The 12,029-nt window shown below is 44.0% G+C and overlaps 1 protein-coding gene across 3 annotated transcripts in view; it reads left to right on the top strand.

Annotated features, from left to right (window-relative positions):
• Positions 1 to 11,721, top strand: part of RPS6KC1 (ribosomal protein S6 kinase C1) — a 92,198-nt gene extending 80,477 nt beyond the window's left edge. For 2 of the 3 annotated variants that reach the window (XM_053383201.1, XM_053383204.1), the window contains 3 exons: positions 5,635 to 5,717; positions 6,609 to 6,704; positions 9,562 to 11,721. In XM_053383201.1, coding sequence (XP_053239176.1) covers positions 5,635 to 5,717; positions 6,609 to 6,704; positions 9,562 to 9,672 — 290 coding nt within the window. In that variant the 3' untranslated portion in view covers positions 9,673 to 11,721. The remainder of the gene's footprint in view (positions 1 to 5,634; positions 5,718 to 6,608; positions 6,705 to 9,561) is intronic. The other variant, XM_053383202.1, reaches the window with a different exon arrangement.
• Positions 11,722 to 12,029: the final 308 nt, after the last annotated feature.

The following is a 12,029-nucleotide window of genomic DNA, read 5'->3' as shown; positions in this document are numbered from 1 at the left end:
AGCACCGCATTTCAAAATATTAAAAACAGTTTAGAACAAAATGACAAAAACAAGGCAGGTCCTAAAAAGATACCTGTCAGGTGTCAGAAGCCGGGGTACCACATACAATGCGGAGTCATAGCAGTGCTCCATCTGCCATAGTACTGAATGGAATAATCTGAGATCCCTAGGAAAGTCCTTTTCCAGTGTTGCCACTTGTTCCTTTAATTGGAGATAAGAAGAGTTGAACCTAGGGCCTTCTGCATGCGCGATGTGTGCTTTACTACTCAGCTATGATTCTTCCCCTTGTTTCCTAGATTATTAGCACCAGTATTAGCCGAGACCTTTTTCTGTCACCTGTCAGCTAGGTGGGAAAAAGCTCCTCTCTGGATGTATGTACCACCACCCTCCTCCCTGCTGAACACCCTCAGCTATTCTCTATACATCTAGGATTATGGGATAGGGCTTCCAGTTCAGCGGGCTTGTATTTCAGGGCAAGGTTGAGTATCGGCACATCACGTGTTTAGAAACTGATACATCAGGTCAGGAGAGATATCCTTGGCCCTTACCAAGTAATGCCTTTCAAAACTCTGTTGCGATACATTTTAGGGCTTGTTGCTGCTGAACAACAAGCCTTTGTGCCCTTAAGTTAAGTCATATTGACTCGCACGTTCCGGCACTTCAGAGAAAGAAATGTTGTAGGGGAAAATGGAGTTCTATTTGCATAGAAATATTTTTTACAGGGGAGGTGGATAATCCAGAGACCTAGGTACACGTGGAGCATCAGTAAAGAGAGCCAGTTCTGTGTGTAGAGAATTGACCCTCCATTGAAATGAGTGGGGGAGCCCATTGGCAGGGAAGCTTTATGTGAGCCCTGGAGAGTCCAAATATTGGTTTGGCATGGTTGATCTTCGATCTACGAATTCCACACTGTTATTGTCGGAAGAGCAAATGGATTCTAAGTGCTGTATTCTTAAACATTGCATACAGCAAATTACTCTTTTTGTATTTTTCAAGGCACCAGGAACAAAGTGCAATCCACATTTAAAATGAAGCCGTAGTTCTCAAAGGGAGCCACTTATTAGGTCACAAGACCTGAATGTAGTAGTTCCATGGTTTGGGGTGGGGTAGTTGCTCTTCTATATAATTGAAAGGAGCTAAAGGGCAGGCTAGGAGTGAGTGTTTATCATCTTTGATAACACGGCACTAAACAACTTTGTCCTTTTTATATTGCCAGATGGCTTTAGAGGAAGTTTTAAATCCATCCTGAGGGCAGCTAACAGGAAGAAAAAGAAGGATTCTTTTATTGCCGTTAGTCTTTGTCTTAAAGGACACAGGGATTTTAAATTTTTATTTCACAAAGCAGAATGTAGATGCTTGTATGTTTTGAAATGAAATGCTTCATATTTTTCAGACTTTCCTTGTTGTCAGAAGTTCCTGGACACATATGAGAAACATAATTGAGTACAAAATTTGCAGGAAACATTTTGATTGTTAATGTGGATTAAAAAAGAAATTGCAAAAGTGTTTGTCCGATGAAAATTAAGGGAGGAGCTGGAAGAAGCACAGCTAGTTGGAGACAAAGTCCGAAGAGGACTTGCAATCGGGAGAATTCCTGGCACGATGACCTGATGACAAATCCAGCACATTGTGACGTCTGGATGGGGAAAATCAAAATCAAGGCTGAGGAATAGCTCCAAGTTGGCTGTCCAAAGATCAAGGACAGTGTGGGTTCTGTAGATGGAGCAATGACCTGATTTGGAGTATGGCATCTTCCCCTACTTCTCAATCCAGATAGCCTCATTCAGTCTGAATGACTGCTGAATGGCTTGCATCCACTAAGTGGAGAGACCTGTTGGAACGAATTGCAGTGATAGGAAAGCAAAGCAAGTGGTCCCTTAAGCTTGTATGTCGCTGCCATTTGTTGTGTAAATGACTTGGGTGATGTGAAAGAAATGGCTTCATTATTAAGAAATGGGTATTGGGTTTAGATTTAAGGTAAAGGTAAAGGCACCCTGACCATTAGGTCCAGTCGTGACTGACTCTGGGGTTGCGACACTCATCTTGCTTTATTGGCTGAGGGAGCCGGTGTACAGCTTCCGGGTCATGTGGCCAGCATGACTAAGCCGCTTCTGGCGAACCAGATCAGCGCATGGAAACGCTGTTTACCTTCCCGCCGGAGTGGTACCTATTTATCTACTTGCACTTTGAGGTGCTTTCGAACTGCTAGGTTGGCAGGAGCAGGGACCGAGCAACGGGAGCTCACCCTGTCGTGGGGATTCAAACCGCCAGCCTTCTGATCGGCAAGTGCTAGGCTCTATGGTTTAACCCACAGCGCCACCCGCGTCCCGGGGTTTAGATTTACTGCAATATTAAAGCTTGGAGGGGGGCTGGGGAGAGCAATTTTGTCATGCAGAATGGCATTAGCTGCTTGGACAACTTATGTGAAATCACACCACAGTCTATAGTTTTCTAGATTTTTCTTCTTCTCCCCTGGGATGCCTTATTGAGAGAAAAGGTAACCTTATTGATGTGATATACTGAGCCTATTACTATCAATAGGTTGTGGTGGCCATTATGTGACCCATTCAAAGGAAGGGAGAGAATATGGCAAATGTTTATCTGCCTCTGTCTCCTTGATTATTGAAAGTCTCTCATTTTAATTCTGAATGTGGAAACAGCCAGCTCTGAGAGGCAAAGCAGGGAGAATGAAGATATTGAGGGATGGAAGGGTAAAATAAAATTATATCGAAGAGCGACTACCCAGTTGGCCAAAACATCTAAGATCTTCAAGGCTGCAAATCTTTGCATGCCTATCTTGAATGTTAACTGAACTCAGTGGGGTTTTCCATTGAGTAAACATGCAAAGGTTTGGATTCTTCCAGTGCAATCTTATGCATGTCTGTTCAGAAGTAACACACCCAGCATTCTGATGTTGCAGCCTGGGGAAGCCTCACTGAGTGTGTACTGGTAGTTAAGACTCAGGATTTTAAGGTCTTATGGGGGACCTCCCTCTGCACAATGAATTCTGTACTACTTTACTGACAAAATCTGGTAATCAGCCTTATTCTGCTGAGTGGGGCCCTGGGCTTGGGGCCCAAAGTCCTGTCCTGACAGCACCACAGAGGTTAATGGGACTCACTCCTACATAGCTGTGCTTAGGACTGCAGCCTTATTTGATTTCACTACTTTGTGGGTGGCTAACATTGGCCCTGGCTCTTTAGAAAGGGCTTTAAGTATTTGAATACAGCTTTTACTTGTTTGTAAATTACAAAAGATACACACAGCACAGATGCATATTTTTTTTATACCAATCAGGTTTTTAATAAAATTTATAGAAGGAAGCTAGTCTAAAAGGACTGAACGATAATGCTTATGTAGTTATGGTCTGTAGCTATGGTTTGTTGGAACAAAACATCAGGGAGTTGCAACAGACACTAGTCCCCGTCCTGCTCATGTGTGGAAGAGCTGAACCCATTCGGTTCAGTGTTGGCACACGTTTGAGCAGACATTCCCACTGTATTCTCAAGAGTTGTCCCCATATTGGCCCTGTGCAACTACTGTGTCATGTAAACCTGGTTGGGCGGTTCACCTGAATGTCTAAACCAGTTGTAGCCAATGTGGGCCCTTCAGAACTTGTTGGACTACAGCTCCAATCAGGCTCATCTAATATGGTCAGTGGTCAGGGATGTTGGGAGACCAGCAACATCCAGAGGGCACAGCTTAAACTTCGCAAAGTGGGGTTTTGTTTTTGTTTTTGCTAACCACCTCCAGATGTTGTTGGACTTCAACTCGCACCACCCCAAGCTGTTGGGAGTTTGATTCCAGCAACATCTGGAGGGCCATAGGTTCCCCACTCTTGATGTAAAGACTGATAATATACCATGGTTCTGCTATATTTTGTGTGGGGCGAGGGCAGTGCTAACCAAGATTAAGGCAACAAACTGCCAGTTCCGCGTTCATGTAAAGAGACACTCATGTACCCAGGACACTGTAATATGCTATAGTGGGCATGCTCTTTCCTTCAATGTGCCAGGGGAATTCATCCCTCTTCATAAAGATTTGCGGTGGAGAGAACTGACATAAACCCATAATAATAATAATAATTTTTTATTTATACCCCGCCCTCCCCAGCCAAGGCCGGGCTCAGAGCAGCTTACAAGCAATAATAAAAACAAGATGAATGATTACAACTTAAAAACAAAAAAAAACAACAAAACATTAAAATAATGGAACATTAAAATATTAAAATGTAGCCTCATCGCAGGAGGAGAAGGAAAAGAAAAAAGAAAGAGAGGGAGGGAGGGAATCAAATTGGCTCCAAGCCAAAGGCCAGGCAGAACAACTCTGTCTTACAGGCCCTGCGGAAAGAAATCAGATCCTGCAGGGCCCTGGTCTCATGAGGCAGAGCGTTCCACCAGGCCGGAGCCAGAGTTGAAAAGGCCCTGGCTCTGGTTGAAGCCAGTCTAACTTCCTTAGGGCCTGGGACCACTAGGGTGGTGCTATTTATGGACCTTGAGGCTCTCCGTGGGGCATACCAGGAGAGGCGGTCCCGTAGGTACGAGGGTCCTAGGCCGTGAAGGGCTTTAAAGGTCAAAACCAGCACCTTAAATCTGACCCTGTACTCCACCGGGAGCCAGTGCAGCTTGAAAAGCACTGGGTGAATATGCTCCCATGGCAGAGACCCCGTGAGGAGCCTCGCTGCAGCATTCTGTACCCGCTGGAGTTTCTGGGACAGCTTCAAGGGCAGCTCTGTGTAGAGCGAATTACAGTAGTCAAGCCTGGAGATGACCGTTGCATGGATCACTGTGGCCAGGTCAGGGCGGGAAAGGTAAGGGACCAACTGCTTGATGCGGCGAAGGTGGAAAAATGTCGCCTTGGCTGTTGCTGTAACTTGCGCCTCCATGGAAAGGGAGGTGTCAAGGATTACACCCAAACTCTTAACGGAAGGCAATGGCACTAATTGGGCCCCCGCAAGAGAAGGGAGTTGGTCCCTCATCCCCATGCCATCCCGACCTAGCCATAGGACCTCTGTCTTCGAAGGATTTAGTTTCAATTGGCTCCCACAAAACCATCCAGCCACAGCTTCCAAGCATCTGGTCAGTGTGTTCGGGGCCGAGTCGGTGTGGCCATCCATCAGCAGATAGAGCTGAGTGTCATCAGCATATTGTCATCAGCATAAGAAGGGTCTGTTGGATCAGGCCAGTGACTCATCGAGTCCAGCATCCTATTCTCACAGTGGCCAGCCAGATTCCTGGGGGAAGCCCTACAAGCTGGACCTGAGCTCAGTATTACTCTGCCCATCTGTGATTCCCAGCAACTGGTATTCTGAAACATAACTCCTCCGACAGTGAGGAGAGAACATAGCCATTGTGGCAAGGATAGCCTCATCCTCTGTGAATTTGTCTAATGCTCTTTTAAAGCCATTCAAGGTGTGTGGGTGGGGGGGAGGTGTTTAGGAGGGAGCAGCAGCCTCTGTTGACATTCCAAACTGAAGAGTAAATTGTTTTGTCTGTAATGATGCGTGTCTATGCACTAGGTTGTCTGAAGGGCTTAGCTTCAGATATGCTCCACTAGCATCTGTGTCTCCTTGTAAATGCAAGTTTCAAGGTGCACACATCGCTTGGATTTTCATTGCAAATGTCTTTCATTCAGAAGTTGGCGTTGTCTTTGAAGAAACGGAGGCCTGCGATTGGTGGAGTCTAGGTGCTTTGCTCTTTGAACTTCTGACGGGGAAGGTGAGCCATTCTGACCATTATCTAGCTAAAGGGGCATAGCAAATAACAGAAACTTTGAGAAGATCAGCAATCTCTTTATTGAGAGTACCTGAAGTGCAGGGTGCATACTTCTGTACTGCACAGAACTCTTCAACAGGCAAAGGCATTCTGACAAACAGATGATGCTAGATCATCTCACTAGGGATGCTCTATTCTTGGGGCAGAATGAAGCATTGCTTGTGTTAATGTAGACGCTGTTAATTAAATTCACAACGGACCATTCTGGTAAGATTCATGGCACCAAAAGTCTTTCCAGGGACAATGAAAAAGTTATGTTCTTCTTGAAAAGGTATCATACAGGAGCAAAATTTACAATGAATGTTTGTTGCAGGATGTAAACTAGGGGTTAACTGGCTTGTGGGCTTCCAGGCTGACCATTATACATAGTCTGCTGATATATCATGTTAACTCCTGTATTTTGTTATATTGACTCTTGTATTTTGGGGACTTTGTAGAAGCCCAGGAAGGCAGAGAACAGATAAAGGCAAGACAGTAATCTGGTTTGCACGCCACACTAAGCCAAACCATGGTTTAACATGTGCAGGTGCTAGGAGAGGAAATCAGGGCTGTTCTGCTTCTCAGTCATTCTGCTGGTTAGAGCTAAACCGTGAGCCTGATTTACGATGGCATGCTAAGTTGAACCATGTCCTTCTCCATGTCTGAATGTAAAATGAGATTCTGAGCATGCACATTGAGCTCTCAGCAGATCAAACTCCCAAAGCCAACTGTTTTGGAGACACATGTGCAGAGGTTCTGTAGCAGAGCACTGTGGTGCACATTACTCTTCTTTTACATCATTATATCACTATATACATTAACAACATTATCATGTTTCTTGTTGGTTTGCTATAGACTTTGCTGGAGTGCCACCCAGCAGGAATAAATACCCACACCTGTCTGAACGTGCCAGATCACATCTCAGAAGAGGCAAGATCACTCCTTCAACAGGTACATTCCTGGAGAATTTGTATATGCGATTTCTAGACACATACATGCCAGCTGGTGATTCTTTGTGGGGAGGGGGAGCGTAGCCAAGAGCAGAGAAATGAATGATTAACAAGGATGGCCTGCAAAGTCACACAGCCATAAAAATGTGTAGAGCTGCAAATGGACATGCATTTCCTGAACATTTTTGAAAGTGAAGGTGGTTCATCTTGGAAAGAGGTTAAAGAGTTGTTGAGGGTTTGGCATAAGGGACCTTCACAGCCATGGTCATGGCAAGTATAACTGTGGCCTGAATTTACTGTGAAAATCAGGTGATTTTTTTTAAAAAATTAGGTCTTTAATAGTTTATCCATGGTGGGTGATCCACCCCTTTGACACTTGACATATATATATTTTCAGGACTCTCCCTAGTCCTGCACCTTTTGTATGAGTTAAACTGTTTTAATATTGAACTGAACTGTTTAATATTGAATTTAATACTGAATATTGACTGAGCCACCCTGTCAGATGGGTGGGATACAAATAATGATGATGATGATGATGAAATTTTTGTAGCCTGCCCTGAGACCTTATGATGAAGGGTGCGTAAAAAACTGAAATAATAATTATAACATTAATAGCAGCAGTAAAGTAACAATACTACTGCTGCTACCAATAGCAGCCTGTCCACTGTACCAGAGTGAATGTAATACTTCATAACTATGCTCATCCAGTACATAAAAACTCATAGAAGGCTGAGTGCTTCCCCTCTGCACACACAGAGATTGAAAATAAATGGAATTTTACCACTGGCATCTTGGAGACCTTTATTAAAGCAACACATAGCAGTGCTCAGCTCCTGTGGGACCTCTTAAGCCAGGCCATTTGCTATTTCCCTCCTCTCCAAGTTCAAAGTCACCCGTGTCCTAGAGGAAGCGTTCCAGCCCTAGGCTGCACGTGGCTGACTTTTGGGTCAAAGGGTACGCCCCATTGGCTAGTAAATCAACCTTCTGTTGTGTGTCTATCCAAGGAAACTACCATTCATATTTGAGGAAGCTTAGTCAGGAAAAGGAAAAAGGGGCTCTTGGCATGGCTGGTCATTTGTCATTGTAATTTTCCTCTTCCATCCCCTCGCAGGGTTGCTTGGGTCAGCCTGTTGCAGAATGCCTAGGAGAGGAACAGTGTGCAAATGCTATGCCAAATGTGTCTCATGACACAGCTTCCAAAACCAGTGACCTCATTTTTTTTTAAAAAAATAAATCAACCCCCCCCCCTTAGCCAACTAAGTATTCTGTAATTCAGAGCTGTTATTATTTATATTTGGATGTATAAATCTTTTTAGATGAAGTTTGGAAAGACTGACTTGACTGGCATTTTGTCTACAAGATCTTTCTCAAAGGTTGTCTCGGCAAAGCATAATAAACCCGTGTGCTTCCCAGCCGTGTAGATCCAGCACAATTTATTCTGCATTTGCTTTCCAAGATTATAGTTCTCTCCTTGCAGAAAGGGGAGAAAGCTTCAGAGCATAATTTTCTTTGCACTTAACTTTCCCACCTGCTGTCACTTGTTCCGTTTTCCAGGAAGGACAGCAGAATGGCAATGCCTGCGACTGTTTTTCTGTCGGCTCATGTATATTCACAAAGGAGAGGCTTATTTTTGCTCTCTGAGTTATCTCTACCAAGTGAGAGGTTTGAGAGATTTTAAGTGGCAGAGCCAACTTAAGATGTGCAAATGAATACATTTTATGGGGAAATTTCTCACTTTGATTATGGGGTTGTATGCATTTGAAGACGCACCGCCCAGACGAATACAGAGCACTACTAAATGACAATGGGGTGTAGGGAGTTGCATTATACAGGAGTCAGTCCTTTAGAGGAAACCCAGAAACGAATTTATTCTTTTGAACTGTTTATTTAGAATGCGACAGTCTCATAAGATGGCAAAATGTAAACTTCAGCTCCTTTATCCTTGGTAAATATTTTCCTGCCTCTTTGCTGGTTACTTCCTTTCAAGCAATCATTCTCCATCAGAATTTGCAGATATGAAGAGCTGGCTTCACTTTCTACATATATTCAGCTCCCCCCCCTTTTGAATATATTGTAAGTTCTTCAATGCAAAATAAACAAGCTGCTTAGTTTTCATAATTCTGGCAATCAGCTGCTCCATTTCCTTTAGACTTGGTTTTAGGCACCACTAGTTTCTAAAGATTACCAAGACTTCCTTTGCACATTACTCTCCCCCCTCCCTCATTTTGAAACATACACCTAAAAGTGTGGCTGCAACAAGAATGAAGTTCGTTAAGATGGGGGTTGTAATTGGTATGTTCATCATAATCAGGGATGGGGGACGAAGGCTGGCAGTGGCTGCCTGTTGAGCCTGCACCTGGTGTCTGCTCCCACACAGTGTGTGGAATTGCCCTACGAACTGGAGAGGCAGGCAGGTACCAACAAAGTGAAGCTTAAGAAGGGCTCAGATATAATGGAAGAAAGAACAAAATTCAAAACTAGTTGGCTAGGGCAAAGACAGTAGCAATTCAGGGAAGGAATTAGAAGTTGCCCCTGAATAGCTTGGGACCAAAGTATCTTCTCCATTTCCAGCCATCTCAGGCCCTATGATGGGCAGAGCACATGTTGGTGCCGCTGCCACTGGGGGTTGCCCAGTTGGAAGTGATCCCTGATGGGACCTTATTTATTCTAGTTCCCCATTTGTTGAATGCCTTCCCTAGTTTGTATGCTGCTCAGTAGCTAAGGTCTCTGGGAAGCTTACAGGAATGATACAATCATAAACACAATCTCACGGACTGTACCAAGTCCGTTCTGGTATGCTTGCTGAGCACTTTTATTCCTATGGTTCATACTAACTCTGTATATTTTGCCTTAAGCTTTTGCAGTTCAATGCTGTGGAGCGTCTTGGTGCTGGAATTGCCGGAGTTGAAGACATAAAATCCCACCCCTTTTTTGCCCCCATTGACTGGGCGGAATTAACAAAGTGATAAGGTGCGACGAGTTCACTGCCCATGTTTACAGATACCTTTCTTGGCTGGCTGCCATCATAAAGGTTCTCGGATCTTCTGGGCAAGGATGAATAAAGTTGGAGACTGGAAAGGCATCAAAGAGAGAACACTTTTAGCCAGAATTGAGGACTAGGCCAAACTAAGGTGTGGTCTACACTGATGGGCACTGTATTTAGTAGTCCTTTTTGGCCAGGATGAGATGTGATGCTGATCATGCCCCACTCTCTGTCTTTGTTCTGTTTTGGAGAAACAATGCTGTACATTTCCTCACCCCACTTTTCATGTTTTTGGCAGCCGTTTGGGATTGGGGTGGCGAATGCATGGGAACGGGGAGCTCAACACAGAACTGGAAGTTTTGGGTGGCGACCTGTGTTTGTGATCCCATCTGGTTTGGGCACTTGGGAATTACGTATAATGGAATGCACTTTTTGTGTTTCTCTTGTAAGTCATGACGGAAGTGCGGCACTCCTGTTGTACATGCCAAGCTCCTCTTGCATATGCCAGCTGGAAATAGCCCTCCCCCTCTTTTTATAGTGTCAATGTACTCCTTCCCTAAGCTAGATGCAGCTGAGGTTGGGGAATGGGGAGAAGAATAACTTATTAATAACATATGCTAAATAAAATGCTAGGGTGTTTCTGCAAAACCTGACATGTAACATGTATATCTCTGTATGTTTGCTGAGTGAGGGGGGCATACATAGCATCATGTAATGTAACTCCAGAATGATTGCCTAACATCTGTCAAAAGATGGAAAAGGGCAATCTGGCTACTCTTATCTTGTGCACGTTGGTTGGCAATGCTTGTTTTAAAGCACTAACTCTAACCTCCAGTGAATTATATGTTTTAAGTCACTACAAGACAGGATATCTCTCAGTCCGATCATGATTGCTTTAGTAGTTAAACTTGGAGCAAGGCAAGAAGATGCTGACTAAGTGTGCAGATATAAATATATATATTTAACAAAGCTGTCACATTCCTGTTTGGGCTATTTTAGGTCTCATCTGTAGAGGCTGATAAAAATCAAGTGCTATGGAATTCATTACCTGTCTCATCTCAGATTGCAGGTGGGAACCTTTGGAATGCTCTCCCATTTCAGAACCTCCTTGGACTCTCCTTCCTTGGAGGTTTTTAAGCAGAGGTTGGACAACTATCTGTCATGGATGCTTTAGCTGAGAATCCTGCATTGCGGGGTGGGGGCGGTTGGATTAGATGGCCCTTGAGGTCCCTTCCAACTCTACAGTTCTGTGATTCTGTCACCATGGAAAGCTAACATATCAAGCATTAGTGCTGGCCCTCCCTGCCGAGCTAAAGAAGAAGAAGAAGGGCTTTTTTTAATGGGAAAAGACAGTTGTGGTGTTTTGTTTTGGCTTTTTCTTTTTTCATGTGGGAATGCTGAACCGTGCAGGATCCCACCTGCAAAATGGAATCGTGTACAACACAATCTATTTGCATGTGCATATTAATTCTGGAAAATGTCGTTTTGCCGCCTCCTAGATTCCACTGCCGCCCTGTTTCTTCATTCAGAAACACCCAATAAATGTGTGTTTGTGTCTTACCTATGTGCATCCCTCCTGAGGAGGAGAGAGCCTCCAAATTGGCGTGCTTAGATTTGGAATGGGGTCATCTTAAATTGCTTCACCAAGAAGCACATTGGAAGCCTTCCATATGCAACAGCATTCTACCATTTTGAATTCCATGGCACTTGCTGTGGGCAAGTTTCTAACTACATGTATGGGCTGTCCACAAGAAGATGGCTGTTCTTTCCTGGAAAACAACCACTCTTTTCAAACAGATTGTTCACTACGAAGCTGTTTCAGGTGGGTTGTAGGCCCACCAACTGCGTAAGTCCATAAAAATCATGGTAGTTCTGCCATTGGTACTTAAAACATGTTGGTAATTTTGCCGGAGGGAGAAAAAAAAGGAGGCGATACTGCGGGCTGCAGATGTTTTGGGGGAAGAGAGTGGGGGAAATAAACCACTCAAAGTTGATATTTCTATCTAAATAAAGAGATTTTCTTTTTAAAAAATGCTTTTGTTTTTATTAAATTTATAACTCACAGAGGGTACCAATTCAAAGTCTTCAGAGATAAAAACTGCTATGAGGATATTCTTGCGCTGTTCCCAGATTGCTAAGTGCGTGCTGCAGAAGATGCTTTTCAACATTGCCTCTGAGAGTTGCTTTGGCTTTGAAGGAAGGGCGTTCCAGAGCTGGGAGCTGTCATCACCCGCATGTTGGCATGCGCCCTGTTGATATTTGGTGCAGGCACCCTTCAGTTCACTATAAGCAACTGGGAACTGCTCTCTCTTGTGCAAGCCCAATGTTTTGAAAGCTTTG

This window comes from Podarcis raffonei, chromosome 3, assembly GCF_027172205.1.
Source record: "Podarcis raffonei isolate rPodRaf1 chromosome 3, rPodRaf1.pri, whole genome shotgun sequence".
NCBI lineage: Eukaryota > Metazoa > Chordata > Lepidosauria > Squamata > Lacertidae > Podarcis > Podarcis raffonei.
Note: the sequence above shows the minus strand (reverse complement) of the source record. Positions and strands in the feature narration are given on the sequence as shown.